Genomic DNA, 25,605 nt, shown 5'->3' on the forward strand with positions numbered 1-25,605 from the left:
TCAGACCCCCTAATTAGAACTGTTTCAATTTTTAAGCCCCCCTGGAGGAGTGCTGGGGGGAGGCGGGGGGAGTGGGGTTCCTGTGGTGGGGGGACCGCCAGCCGCCTGCTGAGGGGGCAGCTCTAATTGGAGTCACCGTGAGGAGCCACAGAGTGATACAAGCTCACCGTGGGGCCAGGGACAGTGATGCTGTAGTGCCACAGGGCTGCCAAAATGCTTTGTGCCAGGAGGGGCCATCACTATTGCAGCTTTTAGGAGATTCCCCCCCCCCCGCCCCGAATTTGAATTAATGCGTTGGCAGAGGCAGCAGGGGTGTGATACAGGGGCAGGGGAGGATTGCACATCCTATTGTGGCCTTGTATTGGGATCTTGGATCCTGAGGCTGAAGCCTGGGACATCTACCCCCTGCTTTGGGAGGCAGGTCTAGTAGCCCAGGGAAGTTGAGGCTGTTAATGCTGGAGTCATGAGCCAGAGCAAATGCTGGAACACCCATCCGCATATTCTGTGGCTTTCCATCCTTTTCCTGTGAGCTGGCTGTGTCCACCAGGTTTGGTGACTGGTAACTGAGGTCCCTGTCATTTCACCCAGGAGCATGTCCTACTCAAGTCTCTCTTTTGTGTCTCGAGCTTCCATTGCAGTAGGTGCCCACACCACAGGGGCTTCGAGTGTAGGAGCTTCCAAGAACTGCTGGCTTACTCAGATCAGGGTGACTTGTAAGCCTCCTCTAGTCCATGGACCAAATCCTGGCCCTGCAGAAGTCAATGAAAATCTTTACACTGGCATTTTCAGGCATGGTATTCATAGTCCTCCTAATTCAGATGCATTAAAGCTTCCATGGAACAGCTTGTGGGTTCTCTCTAAAACACCATCTGGCAGGAACAAGAGGAGCCTGGTAGTAGCCCAGGCTTATTTTCTGAATGACTGCAGCAGCATTAAAACCTAATGCCATTAAAACATGCCTGCAATGACGTGTGCCATTAAAACCTAAGACGACACCCTGTATGCCCCCTAGTCTGCCTATTGCTCTTGCAGACCCCATGGGCTGGGCGTGGAGGAAGTTTGTTCTTCTGATAGCATTTCAGAGAGCACCAGGCTCAACCCTCCTCAGCTCCTAAGATAGAGCCCAGATATGTACCCCTGTATTCAAACCCCCTTTCAAAGTCTGTGCAAGTTAGATGCTGGAAAGCAGTAGCCACTTTGGGGCCATCTCAGTCCAAGTACAGTTTCCCAGGGCCTCTGCCCTTATGCCTGGCCTGTTTCTTGAAGGCAGGAGTGAAGGTCAACTCGACTTCTTGGCTTCCAATAGAGGTCATCTTCTCTTGACTTGCCAGGAGGCAAGCTGGCAAGATACCCATGAGCAGGCTCTGATAAAAAGGCAGGTGAAATCCAGTGTGAAGTGATGGACGCGAGTGAGCAAACCTGATTTGGTGGTGTGTCTGATGGGCCCTGAACTAGCTGTTACCATGCAGCAGCAAAACCTTAGAGCTGAGCTTCTGTGAAACCATTAGCTCTGTGCTTGGCAGAGGTCAGAAAAAGTAAATTGAGTGTGAGGAGCTGTTAGGCTGAGAACAGGGAAAGGAGGAGACATTTTGCCCCGTCCAGGTCCCCGGTGTGCCTGCCTCTCAAACACAGCGCATCAGGGCTGGCCAGGTGGCAAAAGGCACCTGTGCCACAGGTGGCTCTGTAGATGCTCTGACCTGAAAGGCTCCTGAACGAGGTCCAAATGTGATAAGAACCATGGGAAAGGTGATTAGGGAACGGGCATGCGTGGCCTCTTCCAGAGCAAGTAGTAAGGGTCACCTGGAGGAGCCATCGGTTAGCAGATTCAAAGCAAACCAGGGGAAGGACTTCATCGTAGCTGGCAAACCGTTCCGCTCCCTGCCACCGGCCACTGTGCCTGTTAAAAGCTCACACGGCTTCAAAAAGCAATTAGACAAATTCATGGAAGAAAGCTGTGCTGAGGGCTATTAAATACAAAGAGAAAACCTCTGGCTTGGGCAGCTCTGGAGCCACAGATGCCCGCGGGCTGGGAGAACATACCTAGAAAGAGTGGCTTGCGCTCTTATGCTCTTCTGAAGACATCTTCTGAAGGCCAAGCCCTGGGGGACTTGGCCCCAGATGAGTGTCATGTCCTGCCCAGCTGACTGGTCGTCTTCTCCTTTCCTCTCTTTCCAGGTTCAGCACAATGAGTTGGCATCCTGGGTGTTAGCAGCGTGAGGAGATCAGGACAGGTGCTGCCCTGCTTACCCCTTACCCCCTCGCTCATTCCCCTTGGGGAGACGGGTGCTGGCGTCCCTGCCCTGCCCTTCCGCCCCTTGCCCCCCACTCGCCATAGAGGGGACGGGCCCGTTATGGCTGGGGACAGGCTCCCACGCAAGGTGATGGACCCGAAAAAGCTGGCCAGCCTCCTGAGGAACGGAGCGGAGGGCACCCTGGTCATTGACAGCCGCTCCTTCGTAGAGTACAACTCCTGGCACGTCCTCAGCTCCGTCAACATCTGCTGCTCCAAGCTCGTCAAGAGGAGGCTCCAGCAGGACAAGGTCTCCATCACAGAGCTCATCCAGCCCGCCTCCAAGATGAAGGTAGGGGATCTGGCCCTCGCCTTTCCTGGTGGATGCTCACACCCTCTTCCCCAGTAGAAAGGGGCAGGGTGGGGGTGGGATGCAGACTGGCCTAAGGGCCGGTCTATGTCTGGTATGTGCATCTTCCTTCTCCATCCCTTGACCCCAGTATCTGCTGGCATCTCTCTGGCACTCTTTGGAGAGGTGGAGCATGAGCTCATGTGGCCACAGGGCTGTCGTCAGGGACCTGTTCATTGCCCCCACCCCAGTGATGTGGCTCCCCACTTCAGGAGCCCTCCCCAGGCAAGTCTAACAGGTATATCAGCCTTAAGACTTCTCCTACACCAGCAAACAACCCCCCAAAGCCTTCCTGGAGCTGTAAGCATAATCCCCTGCTAAAAACTCTTCCCCTCCCCTCTGTCATCTCTAACTCCATTCAGGGACATGTAATCCTCCTCCCCTGTGACGCCAGAAGCTCTTATCCGGTGTCATGGCATATTATCTCTCCCAGGCTCCTCTCTCTATCACTCCTGGTTAAATAATAGAGGTGGCTCTGAGCCACGGAGCTGGGCTGAAGCCCTGGCCAGAACAGTGCCAGGTGTCCCCGCGGAGCCATAGCCCAGGTCCTGCCCTCCGCCAAGATGCTGCCGGAGGGCTGTGCCGGTGGGTGCCGAGCTGCGGGACGAGCCGGAGGGTGGTTTGCCGTCACAGCCCATGCTCCTGCCGGCTCGATCTTACCATTCCCCCCCTCCCACTTTGTAATTTTATGGCAAAGCGAGGGTAATTCAGGCGATTAATCAAATGCTGGGCCCAGCTGGAGCCATCTGCGGCGTGTCCCCCCCCCGCCACCCTGCAAAGCCACCGCTGTCCGCATTGGCTGCCGGTGACATCACCCCGCCGGGATCAAGGGGACTCGCAGTGCGGGGGGGCCAGCCTCGTGCCAATCTGCTGCGGTGATGCTCCGGGCTGGGCGATTTGGAGGGGATTGCAGAGACTGATTCCTGAACGGTTTTAGCTGCTCTTAAATCCCCGGGAGAATAAAGCAGAATAATCAGGTTTTTGCAAGCTAGGAGGAGAGTGGTGCGGCCGCCCTCCTCCTGGCGAGGGTCACCTCTGCAGTGGCCGCCGTCACGTGGAGCGGCAGCAGCAGCAGCAAAAGCGATGCGCAAGGGGGAGGAAGAAGAGGAGGATGATGGGGAAGGGAGAAGCATGGAAGAGTTAACGTCAGCTGATACCATCTGCCTGCAAACCTGCAGCTCGGCAGCCGCAGAGGAGCAGTGGCTCCCAAAGGGGTCGGCTGGTCCATCCAGGCAGTCACTGCTATGTCCCCATAGAAGGAGCAATCGCCTCCTCCCTGCTCCTGGACCATTGCATAATGGTCCAGGTACCGGCGGAGGATGTGATTATAACCAGGGATGCTAGGGGGGCGGAGGAGAGGTGTTACCGCCATCTTTAATTCACGACTTTTTCCTTTTCTGTCCTTTTCTGTCCTTTTCTTTCCAGTATGGCTGAAATCTCTCCTGGCACATCTGTGGGCAGGAGGCAGCGTGCCCCTGCTGCCACTCTGCGCAGCCCCTGCCGTGCTTGCCACTTGCGCAGTGGCTTTCCCAGTGCACACAGCCCGGGAATTAATTAAGCTTCAGGGCACCCTTGTGAGGTTAAGCCACTTGCCCTGGGAAGCTGGAGGGGAGAGGCCAGGGGAGTCACAGCCATATCCTCATCTGGCATAAAGCAGATGGTGGTTGTGGCCTGAGGTGTCCAAGCCTTTTTGTGCACGCGCCTGCGAGTTTGCATTTTGGGGTGATGAACTTTCCTCTCCCCCTTTCCCTCTGATTTCAGCGGCTTGGGTTGTGGATATATTTTGGGACCCCCAGAAATCAGTATGGTCTGCTGCCTCGAGGTGCACAGACCCTCAGAGGAGGATGCTGAAAGCTGGTTTAGACCTCCGTTACTCCCGTATCATTTCCCTGCCTCCACCTGCCATCGCTGGCCAGCCCCGGCCCCGCTCTGCCCCAGCTCTGCACACCGGGGCTGGGGGAGGCGGTGGGGCGAGAGGCATGGCTGGTGTTGGGAGCAGATGGCAGGAAGGGTGACATCAGTGGCGCGATTGTCCGGCCCCATTATTCCTCCTGACGGGCCTCCCGCCCTCCTCCCGTTTCCTGCTCCCGGCCGGCCGGGGCTGCCGAGACAAAGGCGGCCGGCAGCGACGCGGGGCTGCCCGGGCAGGGAAGGGGCAGCCCTCAGCCCCCGCCTCGTCACTCTCCTCCTTGCCTGCCCAGTGCAGAGAGCTCGACCTGCGCATCCAGGCTCAGCGATGACCCGGGCAGCGATTGCCTTTTGGGGAAGGACGCAGGGGCTGATACAGAGCAAAGCTTTTGGGCAACCTCACCTGGCTCCCCCCTCCGCTCCTCCCGCATGCGCGCAGGCAGGGGGGATGAGAACATTTGCCTAATTTGCTTTTCCCAGTGCTTGTACCCCCCCTTTCCATACCACTGCTAAGGAAGGGTAACATTAACGGTGCTTCTGGATGCTGTGGTTTGGAGCAATGCTGTGGGATAACAGCAGCTCCTGGCTTTTTTGGTGCAAAGAAGGGAAAGGACCATTTGGTGGGAAAGAAGAAATGGGGAAAATAAAAATCCCTTTGTTTCTTCAATGAAGTATGCCTACAATCATGGGCATAGCTGAGCCACCGCTCCCCGAGCCCCATTGTGCACCGCATCCCGCTGGGTGCATGCATCTTCCTGTGGTGCCCGGCTGGGAAACTGCAGCAGCAATTCATTTCCCAATTAGCAATCGTCTCCCTCTGCACAAAAATGGTACCAATGTACTGCTCTGGTTTTGTTTTTGAACCCTTCTCCCAGTACTAACAATAATAATATCTCCCAATAATAAATTTCAGTAACAACTGGAATAATTCAGCTCCTTGGTGCAGTTTCAGGGGCAGAGGTTATGAGAAATTCCTGCTTGGGTTTTTTACTAGCATTTCTTGAGGGAAATATTGAAAATTTCACTTCTTCAAGATCCCCCTGGAAAGTCTTTCCACCTCTTGACCTCTTCTCGCTTCCTAAAATGTAGCTATCTCCAGAGCAGCTATAGCCGCGGTTTGAGGCATGATAAGGGTCTCTTTGGGCGATGGGAATATTTATTTATTTGCATTAGGAGTATGGCTCTGCAAGCAGCTGTTTTGCTTGAGGGAAAGCTGGGGCTTATTTTTGAGCTGTGTGCCTGGCTGCTCTTTATGTTGATGGAAGCCCTGTTATTTCAGTGGGGTGATTCACTGTGTTTTGAAACAATATGTGACTGAGATGTCGGTAGTAATTGGAATAATAAGAATAGCTTGCTCTTATCTTAGCCTGGATCACCTGTAGAGCATCATCATCCCTGCTTGACAGCCAGGGAGAGGTGGAGCAGGGACCTGGACTGCGTTCAACCACCCAGTGGCCGGGACCAAATGTCCCTAAGAGAGTTACCTCCAGCCAGAGCTGGGGAGGGTGATGGGGAACACTGGGCTTGGCACGAAGGCGATAGATGGTCTCAGCTGGGGTTTGGTTGGAGCTGTTGGCTGGGTGGTCCCTGCTCCAGGCTGGCCATCTCCCACAGCCGAGGTGCTGGCAGGGAGGAGGTTTGTCCCTGGGAGGTGCCCTGGGGCACCTCCAGCTTTGGGGTGGGCCAGCAGCTTTTCAAAGGCATGCATGGGTTTGCAAGTCCCACTCAACATCTCCTTGGAGCCAAAAGACTTGCTGTGCCTTGGCCCTGCTGTCCCTTGCTGGCTGGATTTGGGGACCCTTTCTGGAGGGTGATGCCTGGGCGTTTGGTTACTTCAGCAGTCTTGGCAACCCCCATGGGAGAGCTCCCACCGTGGAGGTGCTGCTCCTTGGAGGGACTCCTCTGGTGTCAGCCGTGCCCCTGCCCTATGCCAACCCCTGGCAGAGGCAGGAATCTGGCCCTGAGCTTTACCCTCCTCCTCTGCCCCCATTAGCTTTTAACCTCTGTACATTTAAGGCCAGAGCTGGGGCTGTGCCTTCCCTTGCATGTCAGGAGTGCATGAGGTTAATGGGAGACCCGCGGACCTGATTAAACATCTCCCTCTCATTTCCCTTTGTGGCAAGGAGCCGCGATGCAGGTGCAGGCTCCCTGTGTGCTCCACAAGGGCTCCTCAGGACCATCCTGCAGGCATCCTCACCCCAACAAGCGGGGTATTTATTTTCTGCAGCCAGGCCATGTGAGGCCAGTGCTTGTTTGGCATTTACATTGAGTGAAACCTTATAACTTTAATAAGATGTAAACCGTGTCGCACATCTCTGCCGTCGCTCGGCAACCCTGCAGTAATGGCCCAAACAAAGCCTCCCCATGTGGAGGGAACACTAAATCCTATTGTGGGATAATTCTGCTCGGCCAGAGCTGGTATCTCGCCTGCAGCCACCCCGGCCGGGACTGCGCAGCTGGGATGAGCCCCTGCCCCGCCACAGCTCGGCCCCCACCTTACTGTGCTTTTAGGGGAGATGCTTTCGCTGGCATGGGGCTTCAGGCTGGGGACTGGGTTTTCAGGATGTGCTAAGGGCGTGCTAGGGCGGCTTGAAAGGATAGTGGCCCTGCTAAGGACTGGCGGGCTCCTGGCTCCAAGCTGGCTTGGCAGCCACTGTGTTTCCCTTCAGCTGCGCTTGGGATGGCCTCCTGCGAAAGACCTGCTTCAGGGATGGCTGAGGAAGAGATGCTGGGGTAGATCCTCAGCTGGGTTACCCCGAGGTGGCTTCCATCATTTTTCAGTGTCTTATTTTAAAATTCCCATGTCCTTTTCTATTCTCTTCCCTCTCATCCTGCCGCTGCCTTTTCATCCCTCCTGTCATCCTGCTGACCTGCGGGGCCAGTTTTGCTCTCCAGTGCCCGGTGCTGGGCTGGAGACAGGCAGCTCCTTTGAGCTCCCCCCTTCCTATTGCAGAGCTGCGCGTGGTGTCCTCGCGGGGATTTCTGTTGGTGCGGGGCCGTCCTTCCGCTGCGGTGAGGAGACATGATGAGCTCAGCTAAATTGGTGCACCCTGCAGTTTTATTTGGATGGTGCTCACGTTGCCAAGCAGGGAAGCACCTGCAGCAGCGTGTGAAAGCAGCAGTAATATCGACAGCAACCTGAAGCGAATCTGCTCCAGTGGTAAGATAGGGCATGGCAGTAAGACAGCAAAAGGAGGCGAGTGTCCATGAGTGGTTCCTAGTTCAAGTGGTCTCCTAAAGAGATTTCGGAGAGGGCCGGGCAGGGGATGGGCAATGGGCAGCTCCAACACAAGCCGGAGGAGAGAGCGGCTTCGGGGCTCAGACCCTCCCTCCCTGCCCACCGCTGCCTCCTCCTCCTCCCACAGCATGGTGGATGTGCCTTACCCTGCAGGCTGAGAGGGCAGGTGCTCGGAAGGCAGGTGTATGCCATCCACCTGGCTATTCAGCAGATGCGCTGAGCCATGCCTCTGCGAGGGTTTTTGTCTTCTTTTAATGCATGGAGCTTCAGGTAGGCGTAGGAATGGCCGGCTGCACCTTGAGTGCTCTCGCTACAATCCATCCATCGCCAGGCATGGGGGGACTCCTGCCTGCAGACAGCTGCCTGCCTGTGGGGTACCCCACCATCTCACCCGCCCCAGAGACCCTGCAGTGGTGGCAGGGCTGGGTGCTGTTTGTGGCACGTAAAGTCATGTGAGAGCAGCCCAGGAGCTCGTTTCCCTCTCCCCAGCACATTTCTGCAGTTTGCAAGCCCCACCACGCATTACAAAAGGAAGAAAGAGCATCCCCCTGAACATCCACCAAGATAAAGAATATTTTCCCTCTCCTTCAGCCCTTAGGGGTGATCTGCAGGAGGTTTGGGTTGAGCTTGCAGAGCAGTAGTGCCTACAGAGGTGTTACTGTGCTGGGCATGGTGTTTCCAGGCTGAGCCCTGAAGAGCTGTTGCTCCAGCCCCACTCCCTCCAGCCGCAGCACAGGGGCTGTGCTGGGAGCATCCTTGCCTGCAGAACCACCCCCAAATCCCTGTGACACCAGCCAGGCTGCAGAGGAGTATCTGAGGGCAAAGGTTGGGTGGGGAGGAGGTGATGGAAGAAGTCGCAGCGACTTCTGGGACGTGGTTAAGTAATGGCAAGCTGGGGGTGGGCGATGGGGAGGAGTGACCCTATTTCGGGTACGATGCTCAAAAGTGCTCGCAGTTGGAGGGGCTGCTCTGACGGGTGCGAGTGCTTGTAGCTGTGGAGCAGAGTCGTAGCCTGGCTGGACCCTTCATTTGGTGAGCAAAGCTGGCTCATGGGAACAGTGTGGACCTGGGGTCTCCCACTTGTGTGACCACTAAATTCAGCTTTGCTTGCCATGATTGTGTGGGCAGCAGCATCCTCAGCGCTCAGCCTATTTCTCTGACACCCAGTTTTTGCCATCCCCCTGCAGGTGGAGGCGGAGGAGCACCAGGACGTGGTGGTCTATGACCAGAGCACGCGGGACGTGACCGGCTTGGCTGCTGACAGCTTCCTCTCTATCCTCCTGGGCAAACTGGACAGCTGTTTCCACAGCGTCTCCATCCTTACAGGTAAGAGCCCTGGTTTACTGCTGCCCTTGGTGCTCGTGCCCTTAGTCTGGAGTTACGGGCCTGCAGCCACGTGTGTCCATCTGCACCTGCTTTCCTGGCCACCAGTGGCTGTGGCGTCGGAGGGCAGTCCCGCATGCAGACCGAGGAGGTTTGACCCACCCTGGCATTACTGGGTCCCCCCAGTGTATTCATTCCTCACACTGTCCAGCTCCCTGCCACTGTGCCTGCCAGGCAGGGTGAATGAGAGGGGAGGGTATGAAGGGGTCATGGTGTCACGGATCCGGCCACCGAAAAGCGGCCCTTCATTCCCCCATCCTGGCGCTGCTTCATCCCCGGTGAATGCGCCAAGGGCCGGACCCGGTTCAGGTGCTCTGCTCCCTCTCACTGCTCTTAAAGGAAGGTCAGGAGAGGAAATCCATGGATGTGCTGGGACGGGGAAGGAGAGCAGGGGCAGAGGGTCATCCCTGGGCGAGTCAGGGTCTGCTGGAGATGATGCTCTCCAGGTGCAAGTGCACAGGCAGGAGGAGGCACGTGCTGTCATAATTACAGCCCTTCTGCAGAGCAAAATGGGAGGCAGGCGACCGATGAATGAAACGCTCGGACCCAGCAGAGAGGAGGATAAAGAGGCTGCGAGCTGTTGAAGGGAGAGTTAAAGTTGCCTTTAATTCCCCATGGCTGGGACGGCCAGGCGTCTGCCTGGCTAGCTGCCCACCTCCGAGCTTTCTGCCCATGGAAGGGTGGGCAGGCGCTGCCCCACACAGCCCCTTGATCCCGCTGAGCTCAGCCAGGCTCCTAGATAGTGCTGAAAGCACAGAGATGGGGATCATCTCTGTTCCCCAAACCCATCCTCATCCTGCGGAGACTGGGTACTGCTTTGGGGCTGAGGTGGAGGGTACCAACCTCCGTGTTCCCGGGGCATCGCAGGGATGGAGGGAGCGGCCATCCGCACAAACCTGGCAGCATGACAAACCCTGGGGAGGACTAGTTGTGATGGGGAAGGTGGCACAAGCAAGTGGCATTCAGGGAGCCTTGCTCGTGCATGGCATGGGTAAATGCTGTTGAATCAGAGCAGCTGCATTGTGATGGGGAGAACAGAGCAGAGAAATTGCAGGAATAAACCCCCCAGTTTGAGGGTTTCAAAAGCAAGCAGGGACTACATGAAATCACGTTAAACCTAGTTAGCATGGCCCGGGTTGTAGAAGCTCTGCTGAGGGCAGTGCTGGAGGATGCCACCACAAGCTTGTTACAGCAGCCCCCGGCCCGCCCCAGCGGCCGCACCGGTGGCTCCAAGGTCATCGCGGCATAAACAAGGGCAACAGCTTGGCGCACGGTGCAGGAGAAGAAGGCGGATTCGGTTGCATCTGGGAAGGAACCTGCTTAGTCACCGGGATGGGTCAGGAAACAGCCTTCAACCCTGGCACCCTGCAACGCGCCGCCGCTTTCCCAGGGCCGGGCGAGGGGCAGCGCTGTGTGCTGGCTGCAAAGCCCCTGCCCAAGTCCTCCTGGAGCAGGGATGGGGCTGGGTGAGGTGGCCCTGAAAGCCCTGGCACCTTCTCCTCCCTGGGAAGGAGGGGAGGTTTGGGGGACCCCCATAGCACTGGTGCACCCCAACTGCATGCACAGCATGCCTCATGCTGGGTGAGCACCGGCAGTGTGCCACCCCCCCTTGGCCATCAGCGCCACCACTGCTGAGCCCCCCACAAGCAAACCTGCAACCCGCTTGGGCACACACATCCTCCATCTTCAGGGTGGCCATTTCCCTCTCCCTGGGCTGCAGGAGCCCAGACCCCCAAGCAGGGGTGTGGCTGTGCTAGGCACCAAGCAAGGTTTAAACCTCCCTAATTAAAAGCGCTGCAGGGCTACAGACTGATGGAGAACGCGGGCCTCCAGCGGCTGGAAAAAACAGGAATCAAAATGTAGAACACTGGGTCATGGCGGCGGCATTTTACATGGAAATCGTGACTGGAAGCGGCTGTGGAGAGCGTCCGGGGGAGGCTGGGCACGCTTGCCGACACGCGCAGCTTCCTCCTGCCTGCAGTGTGCGCAGCAGCCGGATTGTTTTAGAGGCAGCTCTTAGGAGGTCTGAGGGGCGATGTGTGGGCCGGGCCTGATTCTGACCCCTAGCCCTGGTGGGGTTTAACCCCTCAGTCTGTCCGTTCCAGGCTCAGGCACCTCATCCTTCCCCAGCCCATCCGGTGTCCCACAAGAGGTGCCTGGGTCCTCCCTGGAGGTGGCTTGTGACCCCAGTGGGGAGTCAGGCTGGCAAGGGCTGCCAAAATCTCAGGGTCCTGCCCTGAAATCTCAGTCTGTCCCTAAGTGGATGCCAGCATCCCAGGGAGCCCCATTCTGAGGGTCCCCAAAGCCGTATGCCAGCCCTACGCAGCCCCAAAAACTCCTGAGCCCCTCCGTGCTCCCCAGCTCTCGTCAGTCCCAGCAGATGTTTCTCCAGGGGTGACGCGCTGCTGTGCCTAAGTGTCCCCATCTCATGCAAATGCCGTGCTTGGCCATTGCTCGCCTCCAACCCATCGTCCTTCAGACCCTTGAAGCAGCTGGTGGAGGCTGATGGGAGAGGACAGGGGAGCTGGGGTGGCAAGAGCGGCAGCGGGGACCCCTCAAGGGTTAACAGCCCAGAAGCAGTGATTCCAGCGCTGGGAAGGAGGAATCTGAGTCAATTATTCCCAGTCTTGGAAATCATCGGCTTGTCTTCTTTTTCCCCCTTTTTTTTTTTTAATTGTGTAAGTATAAATAGTGCTGCTTGCTGCCCTCCATCCGTGGGAGCAGAAAGCCTGTTGATTTATATGGTTTTCCTGACATCACATGAAGTGGTGGAAAACTGAATGGAGCCAACATTTTTCCTGCATTACGTAATGCCCCCTCCCTCCCTCCCGGCCCAGCTCTGCTATTCCTGCAGGAGCCTGACTGTTCTTTAACCTTTGTTTACTTCAGCACAAACCGTCGCTTTTTTGCTTTTTTTTGGCTATTTTTTGCTTTTTTTTTGCTTTTCTTTTTTTTTTTCTCTTTGCTTTTTTTTTCCCCTTTCTTCTTCCCCTTTGCAAACTCCCGCTTGGTTTTTATTAACAGCCATTATCTGTTTATGAAGCAGCAGCAGCAGTCTGGCTCCATCGCTCCCTGATGGCTCCCGGGTGCCAGCTCTTGTATTGGAGCCCAGCCAGACCCATAGCGTAGTGCTGAGCTCCTGGGTGCTGAGCTTCACCAGCTCCTCTCCATTTGTCCAGCTGCAGTGGAGGGTGGGGAGATATTCCTTTGCTCCCATTCAGGGGCTAAAAGCAATAGCCGAGAGCTTGGGATGTTCATCCAGATGATGCTCAGGCACCCATCCTGTCCCTACTCCTGGTCCTTGGGCCGAGCACCGGGCTCCTCTTCTGCACCCGAAGCCATATGCCAGACGGAGATGAAACTGGGGTGGCTGTTTGGCCAGCAGTGGTGGTCCCCACAGCCCGGACCGCTGGGGTTGGGACCCCCCTTGCAGGGCAGAGGCTCTTTTCATTGTGGTTTCATGCGCCAGGGGAGCTTTATCGTTGCGATATCATGCTCCGACCTGAAACAGGCCCCTCGCTTGCTTTCTGAACTCGAGTCATGAGCTTTTCATCTGGCTCAGGAGCACATGTGAGATCATCTTCGGCGCCCCCCCCCCCCCTTTTGTACCAATTCTTCAAGGAATGTTTAAATTTTCCAGTCCTGTTCTTTCTAAATTTGGAGTGTCTGTTTACTCCCAGGATTCGGAAAGAATGTAACAATATCATCAGCGAGAAATCCCTCCCAGCCCTCTGCTTGCCATCCTCCTCCTCAGCAAGCGGGCTGGCCTCACAATGCTGGCCATGACCCGGGTCCTCTCCAGCCCGGCGGTGCCGCGACCAGCCAGCGCAGCCAGGGAGAGTTGTAATTGCATGGCAGCGGTGATCCGGAGGGGGCTGAGATTTGGGGGGTTTTGGGGGAATCTACCAAAGGCAGGTGACTTCAGAGTGGACAAAATGAAGCAGTGAAAAAGGAAAGGGGATTTCTATTGCAGGAGCTGACTTGAGCTGCCCAGGCAGGAGTGGGTTCAGCACTGGCTGGAATTATTTTAGAAACAAGGACTTGGGGACAGATGATTTGAATGAAAAAAAAGAAAAAGCACTTCTTTTTTTTGCTGCATAGGGACAGTCCTAAAAGGAGGTTAAACATCAGGGCAGCTGAATGTAACTTTGCACATCCTTGGCTGAAAATACCGCGATACTTTTGCGTGTCATGTTGGTGTGAAGCCACATGCCAGCATCACATCTCCCTTGCTGCCTGCTCCTCTTGAAACACGTCAGGCTGGGGCTGTTTTAGAGGAAAAGAGAAGATGAATAAAAAAAGCCGAGCTAGGCAGGTGCAAAAGCAGTGCATAGGCAGGGCAGAGCAGAGGGGGCTTGCTTTTAGTCGGAGTCCCAGGAGCTGGAGGTGGCATGTGCGTCCGAAAGGCAGCAAAAATACAAATGAATCTGCAAAACTTGTCATGGCTGATGCTGAAGCTAAAAGCTTAGCAGGATCCAGAACCAGGATCGAGGCATCTTTAACAAACCCAATGTAAGAAAAAAATAGTCTAAAACCTAAGAAAGAAAAAACCCCAAACACCTACGCTTTGGTTGTCAGCCAGAAGCTGTCTGATGGGAGTGGGGAAGCAGGACCCCACCACAGCTGGTTATTTGATGGTCACCTCCCTCATCACCCACTCTGGACAGCATCACAATTTCATCTGACGACTTTGGTATGTGAGTGTGTCTTTTGGGGACACAGCACATGCAGGATGGACTAGCTGGTGGAGCCTGTCCTCTGCTCCATACGTGGGCCTGAAGATGCACGCGTAGGTCAGGCGTTAGGGCAATTTCAGGTACCGTCAGACTGCAAGGTCTTAGAGCACTTATGGACTTATTGGCATGAATCCATCAGATGTACCCACAAGTTTTTCTTCTAAAGTCTAATTACTGCCTCTGAACCTCCCACAAGCACCTTTGCGCACCTGTGGACATCTCCATCCCATAGCATACTGTGATGAACTGAAAGAAGCAGATTCTCAGCTGGCAGGAGTGTGGGTATGAATAAGGACGGTGCAGGGGTGGGATGAGATGGGAAAGAGCGCTCACGTGGGACTCTTTCTTGATTCTCCCAGATTTGGGAGTATTGAAGAACTAGCTTTGCAAATAATGTGAATGGGGATCCTGGTGGTTCTTCATCTACAAACTGCACACATGATGCTCGGGAACGGAAGAAGGGTAAGAAGTGCTGTGGAGGGGGTTATGCTCGGCTTTTCTCAGGCTGTAGGTGGTGGGGCACAGGGGGGGTTACCTGGAGTGATGCTTTTCTTTTGATTGTCTGGAAGGCTGGAGGTAGGGCACTATTGCCAGCCTAGTGGGAAAGGTGCTTTTTCAAAAATCATGGCATTGGCTTTAGCTGCTTGAAGTTGGACTTCAAATGGTAACATCAAGGTTAGTGATTTTTACAGTCCTGGAGGTTTAGGTAACTCTCCGAACCTCCCTCCCTCTCGCACAAAACATCCCCGGGTCCATGGCACTGGAGGATTTGCTTTCTTTCCTGCAGCAAAGTCATCTGGGACCACTTTGGCCAGGGCAGGACCATGTTTTCTTGCCCTCGAGCCCCCATCCAGTGGGTGCTGGCATCCAACCCTGGCCACCCAGCCTGACAGTGGCCCTAGGGAGTGCTCCTGGTCTCCGCAGCCCAAGGTGTGGTGTCGGGGTAAGGTGCCACCTTCCCACCCTCCACCGCAATGGGGAGATGCCTGGGAGGGTTTCAGCCCCAGCGGGACCAGCGGCTGCATCCCTGGGAGGGGTTAAGCCAGGTCACGTACGTGCGAGCTGATTGTATTCCAGACCTATGCTCTAAACCTCCCTGTTTAGCAACGCTGTCGTCAGACAACTTGTTTTCCCAATTCTATAATTACCCTGAGGAGCTTCCCCTCCCCCTCCAGCTGCATTTTTAACCATCGGACCCAGAAAAGGGGAGCGAAAGGGCTGAAGGCAGAGAGGGGCAGAGGAGAAGGGGCTTACAGAAGAGCAGCCCTCTGGTTGCCAAGACTTACAAAACCGCCATGTAATTTCATTTCTCATTTCTGGAAAGCTGACGGGAGGAAGGCAACTTCCCCAGTAAGAGATCCTGATGGGCGGGAGCCACTGCCCAGTTATGGTTTCCTTCCTTTTGAGAAACCTGCCCCCCCTCGTCTGCCTCCCCCTTTCCCCAGGCCCGTGCCGCCCGCTTGCGAAAGGTCGGCGCTGGCAATTATTATAAGGTCCCGGAGCTGGGTGGAGAGAGGAACCGCTGGCCGCTGCCCAGCTGGGCTTGTGCCAGGCTATAGGTACCACTGTGATGGGTATGTAGGTGCTGAACAGGGGCTTTCTGCTCCCTGCTCTTTCAGGCAGGTTGCATGAGTCGCGTTGCAGCAGGTTTTTTGCTGGTGAGCACTGTTGCGATGAGAGCGAAGCAGGGCCGGCAAGGCTGGGCATCGCTCACCAGGTGATGCGCCTCTGTCTCCTAAATAGGAGCTGGAGGCAGGATGGGTGACAGCCTGGCCAGGAGGAGCACCTGGGGAAAAGGGCCGAGGGGCAGCAGGCGATACACGGGATGTGTCTGTGCTACGGATGTTGCCTTTCATTTCTCTACTTGCCAGTGCCCCCCTGCTCCAGCACCAGCTCCCAACCCCTACCCTGGTCCTGCCAAAGGGCTGAAGAAGATGAGGAGGAGGACGCTGCCTTGGGGAATGGTGGCTGTGGGTAGCATCTCCATGTGGCTGGACCTCACTCTGATGGAGGAAGGGGGTTACTCGCTTGTCTTTTGCTGGGGATCAGAGGGACACAGGATACCAGTGAGCCTCCTGTGTCAGGGACTGCTTGGTGGTGTTGTGTCCAGCTCCCTAGCTGCAGCCCTGAGCTGAAAACTAGGTCCAAATGCATCCTGAAGGAACCTGCCAGTACCAAAATAACTTGTGCCAAGGGCTCTCGCAAACCTGAGGGAGTCAGGCAACCAGAGAGCAGTGAGGGAAGGCAAATTCATGTTTGTGGACCGCTGAGTCAGGGACAGGTTGATGATCGCACCCCCTAATCCACCACATGCTTCCTGCAGCATCCCCCTCAGCTGGCACAGAGTGGCTGGGCGGCTGCTGGCCCTGCATGACCCGGTGATGGTTTCCACCCCAGCGGAGCCCCAAGCGTAGCCAACAGAGCGGGTTGCAGCCCAATCACCCGCCAGCATGTGTAGAGCACCGCTGGTGCAGCAGCAGTGGGAGATGGGGGCATCTCCATTGCTGGGAGCTGTTGGCACTGGCCACCAGCATCATGCACCCTCCCTCGTAGGGACGGAGGTGGCAAATGTGGAGGACCACGGACCCCCTGGGGAGCTGCTGTGGGAGCCGCTTCCTGAGCGTGACTCTTGGGGGAAGGCTGCTCCTCTCTCTTCCAGCCTAGTTGGAGCACGCTTTGAATTTTATCCAACCTCTGACCCACATCTGATAATAATCAAACCATATTTGTTACAACAACAAGGCTCGTTAGGAGGCTGGCTCCGCTCGGGGGGGGGGGGGAGGGGAGAGCACTTAGTTAATGCCAATGACCTCATCTCATGTGATGTCATTCAAAGGAAAAACACTGAAGTCACTCACATATGGCTCAGCCTGGGGTTTTTCAGCCTGTAAAGCTTCAGATTTTCAAAGGCACAATACATGCCCCCCCCCGCCCCCCCCCCCGCTCCTCCACTCACTGTAATCCTGAATGATTTTCTAGAGGCCTGGGCTCAGACCAATAAACTCATAAGGAGCTGTGTGGAGACGTATTAAGGAGTCCCACGGGTGGGAAGGGGGGGACGAGTAATTCTCTCCCCCAGGACAGATAAAAGGAAGAAAACGCATCAACCCCCAACCTGCTTCAGAAGCCACTGCTGACGGATAGACCCCAGGAGGACCGGGAAAGCCCATTCCTACATATCCCCTCTTGCTGGACTTTTGTGCATGAGAACGCTTTGGTGGAGGGTGCATCTCCTCCAGACCACGGTCCTTCTCCACTGGGACCGGGCAGATAACTCCATCCAATGCGGCAGCGTGCAGGTGTGAGCAGCCCAGCGCCAGCCCCTTTCCCCACCAGCTGCTGGGGCCTGTTCACCTCCAGCTGTTTGAAACCACTCCAGGATGAGCATCAAGAGGAAAGATGAGCTGGCGGTTAGGGACCTGCTCTCTGGTCCCCAGCTCTGCCCTGCAGCAGAGAACCCCAGAGAAGTTATTTAATCCTTTGTACCTCAGTTTCCCCCTTGGGAAACGGAGATTGTGGCATTGCCCTTCCTGGTGCTGGGCTTCAGAGTTAAACATCCCCCAGGGGATGCACGTTGGTCCTACCAGGAGCATTTGTGGGGAGGGGGCAGGACAGGGCGCAGCCACAGGATGCCTGTCATGGGACAGGGGTCAGCTGGGAGCAGGGATGGAGAGCGGTGCTGCATCCCCCCTTCAGCGCGGGGGTTTGATCACACACAGCCCTGGCTAGTGCTGAAATGAGGCGTGAGCTTCCTCCCTCCAAGTCCCTGTCCCCAAACTAACTCTGTGGGGCCAAATCCGGCATGGTGCAGCCATCCATCTCCTGCCACAGCTGCTCGCTGCGGGGGGCTTTGGGCGGGCAAGAAAATTGCGGTTGTGCCTTTAAGCAGCGAGTGAAGCATATGTCAGGCCCGGCGTTCTCCTGCGTGTCTGTGTGCTGAGTAAGGAATGCGGTCGCATGCCTGACCCGTTAGCTATGAGCGCACTATGAGCGCGCTATGAGCGCGGCGGTGGATGGATCAGCAGGGCTGTTGCTCATGGGCTGAGCTCATTCAGGCTGTAGCAGGAGCCGCGCACACAGGGAGCGAGAGGCGAGGAGGAGGGCAGCCGGGGAAAGGCGACTGTGCCGGGCCCCCCGACCCTGCTCGATTTTTTTTATGCTTTTTATTTTTTCAGCCTGAAGGCTGGAGCCGGGGGAGGCTGGCGGTGCTCTGCCGCAGGGGGGCTTTTTTGGGTTTTTTAGTATTTTTTTTGCCTGCCAGCTGTTGTTTTGCTAAGGCAAGAGGTGCCCCCGTGAGTCGCAGCCCAGCTGCCTGGATGCCGGTGGATGTAATGATTGCTCCCTCCGAGGACCAGTTCTGGACAGACATGCGCGAGGGGCAGATGAAGCTGAAAATAAGGGTGCGGAGGATGAAGGAGAGCAGGGACATGAGAGGTTTGTCAGCCGGCCGGCTCCTTTCCTTCCGATGGGGACGGAGGGGGAAGAGGGGGCGGCTCAGAGCCCTGCTTTGCCCAGGGAACGGAGATCGCCTTTGCCGAGCGGCCGACGGGGAGCGGAGCGCGATGGCTGGCGATACAAAGAGCGCAGGCAGCTGGCAAGCGGGGAGATGGAGGCAAGCAGAGAGCGTGCAGATGGGGAGCAACCACCAGTTCCCAGCCACAGGCAATGTGTGGAAGCGGGCGCGGAGGCAGCTAGCCTGGTCCTGCAGGCAGCAGCAGGAAAGGAGCTGCACGGAGGGGGCAGCTCCTTCAGGCAGGTGAGAGGCTGCCTGCGGCGGTCCCAGTGTTAGGCAGCTTTCCCACCTGGTGTGGGGTCCGGTGAGGCTGCCTGGCCGGGGGAGGGGACAGCTACAGGGTCCCCTGAACCCTTCTCCATTCAGGCAAGCTTGGCGAGGGCGGGATGGAGCAGAGGAGGAGGAGGAGGGAAGGAGGAAGGCTGCGGGAGCCAGGGCAGGCTCTGCCACCAGCACCTCTACTCCCTCGGACACCAGTTTGGAGGGGTCACCGAGGCTGCGGGCGTCCACGCCCCGGGCAAAGGAGAGTGCGCGGCAGGGAAGGGACGAATGAGGGCGGCGAGGTGTGCAAGGAGCAGTCGGCTGAAAGAGCACCGCGCTGCTGCCCGCACCCAGGCAGCTGCCCAATGGAGCCATTTCGCTTCACAAGCAGTTGCTGCCTGCCCATCTTCAGGGGGATTTCTTTCAGAACGGGTGTTTGCAGTGTTTCCACCCCCCAGCACCAGGGTGAAGGGCAAGCAGAGGAAGGGGATATTAACTGGAGAAGCTTAAAAATATGCCGAGCCTGGAATGACCTAGATTACCAAAGGGTTGAATCAAGAAACTTCCCCTTCATCACCACTTAAAATGGGAGCCTGCTAAAAGCTCTTGACAGGTTTTTGTGGCATGAAGCACATAACCCAGTGATGGTGTCATTAGTAATAAGTCACTCCTGGAAATGACACATTTTTCTTTACTTAGAACGAGTAAGGCTGGTCCAAAGCAGGCACAGTCACCAGAGGAAAATCAAGCCCAGCAGCTCAGGGAGTGTGTCCGTGGTTGTGTGGGTGGAGGGCTTCCTTTCTGCTGCTTTTCCTTTTTTTTTAAGGATGTTTTCCACTCATTTGGGAGAACGGGAGGGGGGTCTGGGACCAGCCTGTGAGGCCGTGGGGGGCTGGTGCAGGCTGGGAGGCAGCAGGATGATGTAGCAGCAGATGGGCAGAGGCTGTTCGGGGTGACTGTTGGGAAAATGGGGAATTCACATGAGTCCATAACAGGGCTGATTCATCGGCTTTCTCATCCCCACTGCTTGGAAAAAAAAAAAACGGAGCCAGCAGTGGGGTGATGAAATTTGGTGCCGAGTGAAGGGAAGGTGAAAACCTGGGCTAGGGGAGAGCACAGGGGCTGGGCAAGGGGACGCAGGGGGGACAGGGGACTAGGTGAGCGCTGGACATCTCTCTCCAATGCACTGAGATGCGTGGAAGTAAAAGAGCGTCAGCCAGGAGAGGGCGAGTTGGCCAGGCTGCGGAGCACCGGGATTTCACCCAGGCAGGTGGGAAGGGCATGCAAGCAAGCGGGCATGGCTGGCAGGGCTGCCTGCGCCGAGCATTGCTGGCAGGGCTGGGGAAAAGCAAAGAGGGCTGCAGCGCCGAGAGGGGAACAGCGTGGATAGAGGCAGGGGGGAAAACTCAGAAACATCCCAGGCAGCGGGAAGCGCTGACAAAGCCCTGGAGCTTCCTGGAGCACAGTGAGTAAGGGTGACAGTAATCAGTGTTTTATTACGCCGCCCGGCTTAGCTGCCGGCACCAACAGGCTCCCACCCAGCACGAGAGCCAGGGAGACGGCATTTTGCAAAAAGGGATTTTCCCAGCAGTTCTAGGGGTTGATGTGTGGCGTGCCTGGCCTCTCCACTCTCTTTCCTTCAATTCAAGCTGCCGCAGAGATGCTCAGCCGAACTCTGGGGCTCACTGCCCTGCCAAGGCTGAGCACGATGCAGGCAAGGGCTGGGGTTTTGCAGGTCACCCCGGCTCTTGTCATCTCCTGCCATGCCTCAGTTCAGCAAGGTGGTTTAACACTTGGGCATGGATGTGTTGGGGCACTGGGAGCAGCGTGTCCCCAGGGGACTGGGGTGATGGGGAGGGGGCATCCAGGCACCATCCTGGCCACTGAGCCAGCACAGCAGCGAGGGAGCCATGCTGGCGTGGCGGCTGCTCCAGCAGCAGCCGAGGCGTGTGCTTGCTTGTATGCCCCGCTGCCCCTCGCCACGTGCCACCCTGGCAGCAGCTCTCAGCCACCGCAGGCATTTTAATGAGAGCTGGGCAGAGCCCAGCCTCTCTCAGCCCCCTTGGCCTCTGGGAGCTTTAGGGGGCCACAGGGTCTCCAGCATGAGTACAGGCGCAAAGCCCACTGGTGAGGCCATGGGCTGCTGCAAAAGCTCCAGCACCTGCACGGGGAACCAGTCTCTGAGCAGCTCCAGCTGCTGCTTTTTAACACTCATTATAGGAGCAATGAGGGTGGGCTATAAACCACCTCTTTAATACCCCCCTGTAGGTCTCCTGCCAGCTCCTGGTGTGAAAGCTGGGGGTGAGGAGGTGGGGTCCAGCAGCTGCTGGCCCAGGGAGGGTTTGCAGCTCCCGCTGTGTCTGTTCCCCTCCTCCTTGCTGCCGCAGACTGATGGCACACCAGAGTGACGTGTCACCTCTTCTTTCCTGTTCCCTGCTGGGGGGCTCTGGGTTGGATGTGCTCCACCATGCACACGGGAGGCTGGTGAACAGGATGTGTCCCTGCTGCTTGGTGTGTCTCAGGGCGGGGGAGGGGGGAATTTAGGAGACTTGTGGGGCTGGGGGTGTTCAAGAGGCACGTGGCTCTCCCAAAGAGCAGTTTTGGGGTGACGTAGGTGCCCTGGGCAACCTTCTCGTGGCTTCTTGCAGTCAGTGGGGTGCAGCATCGAGGCCAGAGCTGTTGGGTTGTTGCAAGGGACTCTGGAGGAGGTGAGTCCATGGGGCTGGAGATGAATGGGCAGTCTGCAGCTGCCAGAGTGAGACATGAAAGGGTTTTCAAGCCCCATCATTTCCCTGTCTCCACGCCTTCAGCCGAAGAAGACAGTCTCAGTGCAGGGAGCAGCAGGGAGCTGGGAGAGCCCTGCTTAATGTGCCCCACACTTCCCTTTTATCCCCAGCATCATTTCCCCTAACGTCCCATGCAGCTCAATGGACTGTAAATCCCCAAAGCCGGGGCTTACCACCAGGAGGAAAATGATGCCACACCATGTCCCTGTCCCTAGCCAGGACTTTGTCACCTTCTGTGTCACCCTCCCTGCACCACCAATGCTTCCCTGCTGTGGCAGAGAGGGGAGCAGGGCAACTTGCAGGTGACAGGTGATGCCTGAGATGTTGTCAGTGTCCCAGCCATGAGCTGGATGTCCCCAGAGACCACCTGAAGGTGATAGCTAAGGCAGTGGAGGGGTCCCCAGGTGCGGCAGGGTCCCAGCTCAGCAGTCCAACACCTCTCTCCTTCCACCTTCTGATCTCCTTCCATGCCCATCAGCCCAGTGCCAGCACTGGGGCTTTTTGTTCATTTTGGTTATAGCCATCTCATGGTCTTACGCAGCCGCTGGTGCAAAGAGAGACTGACAAAGGGCTCCTCACTGTGCAGTTTGCTGCTCAAGGGGAAAAGTCACAGGGCTCCCCAACAGTTGCAGCAGTGCTGGTACCACAGGGGCTTATTCAAAGATGTTACTGGCATCTCCACCTGGGCTCATGGATGGGCTCAGGAAGGATTCCCAGGCTGGCCATCTTTCCTCTGCAGCATCTGTTCTCCCAACAAATCCAGCTTCACTGGGAGGTTGTCACAGATGCAGCTGGAAAACATGCAGGGGGAAGGGCCTGGCAAAGATGGGGGTGGGGGAGAAGTTGTGCGTTTTTTCCCCCTCCTCTGTTTGCTGTCAGGGCCATGCAGAGCAGGGCTCGGGGCTGGCACAGAGGGGTCTCTGCAGGGCAGAGTCAGAGGTGGAAGGGAGGGTCAGCACCCCGTGAGCGAAGCCTGGGATGGGGGAAGAAACGAGGTTTCAGTTGTTGCACTCTTCTGGCACTAAGTTCCTGCAACACCCCATGTCTCAGTTTCCCTCTTTCCTCTGGGGGGTTGACAGCACTCCCCTCCCTCCCGAAAGCTGCATTTCTTTTCAGCCCCAGCTTGAGCTGGACACCGCTAAGGGTTTTTATGTCTCTGTGGGCATTGCTGAATGAACCCCCCAAAGTTGGGGGGTGATTTTCACCCCCCAGCCTTGCCAGAGACCTGCCTGATGCTGGTTGTTGGCTCGTCCTTCCTCCATTTTCAGCAGGAGTAGTAAAGGTGTCCCCACTTCTGGCCGGGTTCTCTGTGCCCAGACATTCCCCCCTCTCCTCCTGGGCTCCACCTCTGCCTCAGGTAATTGCAGGAGGCAGGAAGACACTGGGTTTTCCAGGGAATGGTTTTGAGAGCCCTCAGGAGTGCTGGAGCCATGCGCAGTACACGGGGTCGTGCCGTGCAGGGACCAGCTCTTCTCCAGCAAGCCCTCACCAGGCTCGAGGGGAGGGCCTCGAGAAGAAGAAACCAGAGATCCCCAAGCCCCCACTCCATGTCATATACAAATCCTTCCTGAACTTAGTTCCCCACGTGCCAAGAGAAACGGCGCTCCCGGCACCAGCACTGCAAATAAAAGAGGAAAGACTAGAAAGACCCAGTGCTGCCCTTGCTCCTCACCCTGTGGGACTCTGCTGCACTCTCCCAGCAAAAGCTGGAATCCATGGCCCGGGGTATGGAGGGGGAAAGCCCAGGTATCGGTTGGAGCCCAGCCAGGGACATTCACTGCCTTTGGGATTGTTTTGGAGAGCTGCTTCGCTTTCTAAAGATGAAAGGCATGCTAGAGCAGCCGGTGTGGGGTGGGGTGCACATCACTTCAAGGTTGGGATGGTGTCGGGTCCCCGACCCCATCTCTAGGGTTTCCCCCAAGCCCAGGCTGCCCTCAGCAGCTGCAAGCATGGGGAAAATGAGGACAGGCAGGATGAGAGCATGCCTGGGCTCCCAGACATGGGGTTGAGGCTTTGCTTGGGACAAGCAGGGTGAGCTATGGGCATCATTTCAGGTGCCAGCATCCTCTGGTTGCTGGCAGCGTGCTGGGGTAGGCACCGCAGCTGAGGGTGCTTCTGCCAGCCTCTGCAAACATCCCTGCCTGCTGCTGAGCCCCCTCTGCCCCTGCCTGGACTTCCCCAGGCAGGGCTGGCAGAGGATCTGGCAAGTGCCAGCGGAGGCAAGCAAAGGGGAGAGAGCGGCGTGCCCCAACCTGCTTTAGCTATGAGATCACCCCACACTCCCAGCTTTTAAAGAGCGATACAAAGCTGTACATGACCCCGGGCCCCTCTTGATGGGTAAGAGTGAGTGCAAGAGGCTGGGGACGAGAGCAGGCTGCATCCCCAGGGCTGCAGTTGCATGCACCCTGCTTCCCAAAAATGTGCCAGGTTCCTTCAGAAAAATTCCCATGTTGTTTTGCATGAGTCCAGAGGTCAAATCTGCACCCCACTCAACCCCATGTGCTGCAGGCTTCCCTGGGGGCAGCTGAAGGAAACCCTTCCCACAGGCTTTCTGCTCAAGCATCCCTGAGGCATCAGTGGCGTGTGCTCAAGTGCGGGGCAAAGCAGGGAGTTCGCACGTGTCCACGCAGGGCTCTGGCCAGTGATTTACACTCCTTGGCAATGGGGACTCAGTGCAGGGATGAGCAGTAACCGGAGCTGCGCTGCACCTGCACTGGGCCTCCTGCTTTCACTCTGATTTAATGTCCCAGTTGAGAGGTGATGTCATTTCGGAGGGAGCCAGAGAAAAGGAAGTGCTGGAGAAGATAAGGTGCTTTAACTCTACCCTTCCCGGCTTGGCCAGGTTTTGAAGCTGGGAGCTGTGTTAGCTACCAGCGAGGGAAACGTAAGAGAGGGGAAGAAAGAGGTTGGTTGGAGGACACCTTCCTCTTGGGGTAGTAGGAGCTGACATCAGGAGCTGCTGTGATGGAAGACCTTGGATGTTCCCAGGTGGTGTGAGCATGATTTTGTGTGCTGCTCTGGCTTCTCCATCACTTTCACCTCCCAGACATGTGGGGTGGGTTGTCTGCAGCACCAGTCATACTCCACCAGAGCCTGGGTGCCACAGCAGCAGGCAGGGAGGGTCAGCAGAAATGCTGGCAAGGTGCTGGAGAAGGTAAATTGACAATGATGTGCCAAGGCTGCCCTGCTTTCGAAGGGGAGAGAGACTGAATGGACAGGTCGTTACTAAAGGCTCATTAAAAGGTCTTGTTTAGCTGTGGAGATGGACCAGGGGTTCCCATGGTGCTGAGTCCAGAGACTTGGACTTTCAGAAGGATCTCGTGGGGGCATCGTGGTCCCTCTGACAGTCAAAGGCAGTCAAGCCCCAAAGTCTTCTCTGCCTTTTGGGTGATGTCAAGCTGCATCTGCTCATTCGCATGACTGGGAGAACCTCAAGAGAGAATGGTTGGGCTGATACAATCCAAGGTCCTCTCCGTTGCACCAAGTTGCCGCCCAGATGTCCTCAGCTGGAGGAGAGCGAGGGTGGGCCACCACTAGCCAGACCCAGCTCTGCCCCGGAGAATGGGATCAGTGGGCGAGAGCAAATCAGGATCCCAGTGGCCTTACACAACCGTGCAGGATGTGCAACAGCACTGGGGGTTTTCCAGCTCCCCAAGCTGCCCACCATGCAGGCAGAACAATGCTTGCTGCCCTGCTCAAGTCAGTGCTCTTGCTGCTTGAGCTGGGGACTGGCTTTCAGGCAGGCTCATTCACATTTAGACCATGCTTTTGACCATGCCAGACACTGTGGCGGTAGCTCTGGCTGTCAGATGCCACCTACCACAGCGCCAGCTGGGGGTTTTCTCTCAATATCGGGCTTTGAGATGCTCAAGCTGGGTATGACTGCCCAGCAGCTTTGTGCAGTAAATTGGGGACTGCTTGCTGTCACATTCAGTAAAGTCGGAGTGTGAAAAATTGCAATGGCCTGCAGGTACCAATGTGCTGGTCTGGTCCAATGTGGTGGAAATCATGGGCTCGGCGGGGCTGGGCAGAGGGGGCATCTCTCAGAAACCGCAATGTGTAAGTGTAGCTGTTGTGGCAAGGTTTGGGCTGACCTCCCCAATGTGGGGAGCTTTGCACCTCGGTGGGTTTGCTTGTTGTC

General features: G+C 56.6%; 1 protein-coding gene across 7 annotated transcripts in view; it reads left to right on the forward strand.

The window, feature by feature from the left end:
* DUSP8 (dual specificity phosphatase 8) overlaps positions 1 to 25,605 on the forward strand; it is a 42,929-nt gene that overhangs the window by 12,489 nt on the left and 4,835 nt on the right. For 6 of the 7 annotated variants that reach the window (XM_087745777.1, XM_087745778.1, XM_087745780.1 and 3 more), the window contains exons 2-3: positions 2,176 to 2,582; positions 8,973 to 9,111. In XM_087745777.1, the coding sequence (XP_087601903.1) occupies positions 2,352 to 2,582; positions 8,973 to 9,111 (370 nt within the window). In that variant the 5' untranslated portion in view covers positions 2,176 to 2,351. Of the gene's footprint in view, positions 1 to 2,175; positions 2,583 to 8,972; positions 9,112 to 17,900; positions 18,339 to 25,605 lie in introns of those variants that run through there. The other variant, XM_087745776.1, reaches the window with a different exon arrangement.

Source organism: Nipponia nippon, unplaced genomic scaffold (assembly GCF_047370975.1).
Source record: "Nipponia nippon isolate SJK-2023a ecotype South Korea unplaced genomic scaffold, ASM4737097v1 scaffold_10, whole genome shotgun sequence".
Lineage (NCBI taxonomy): Eukaryota > Metazoa > Chordata > Aves > Pelecaniformes > Threskiornithidae > Nipponia > Nipponia nippon.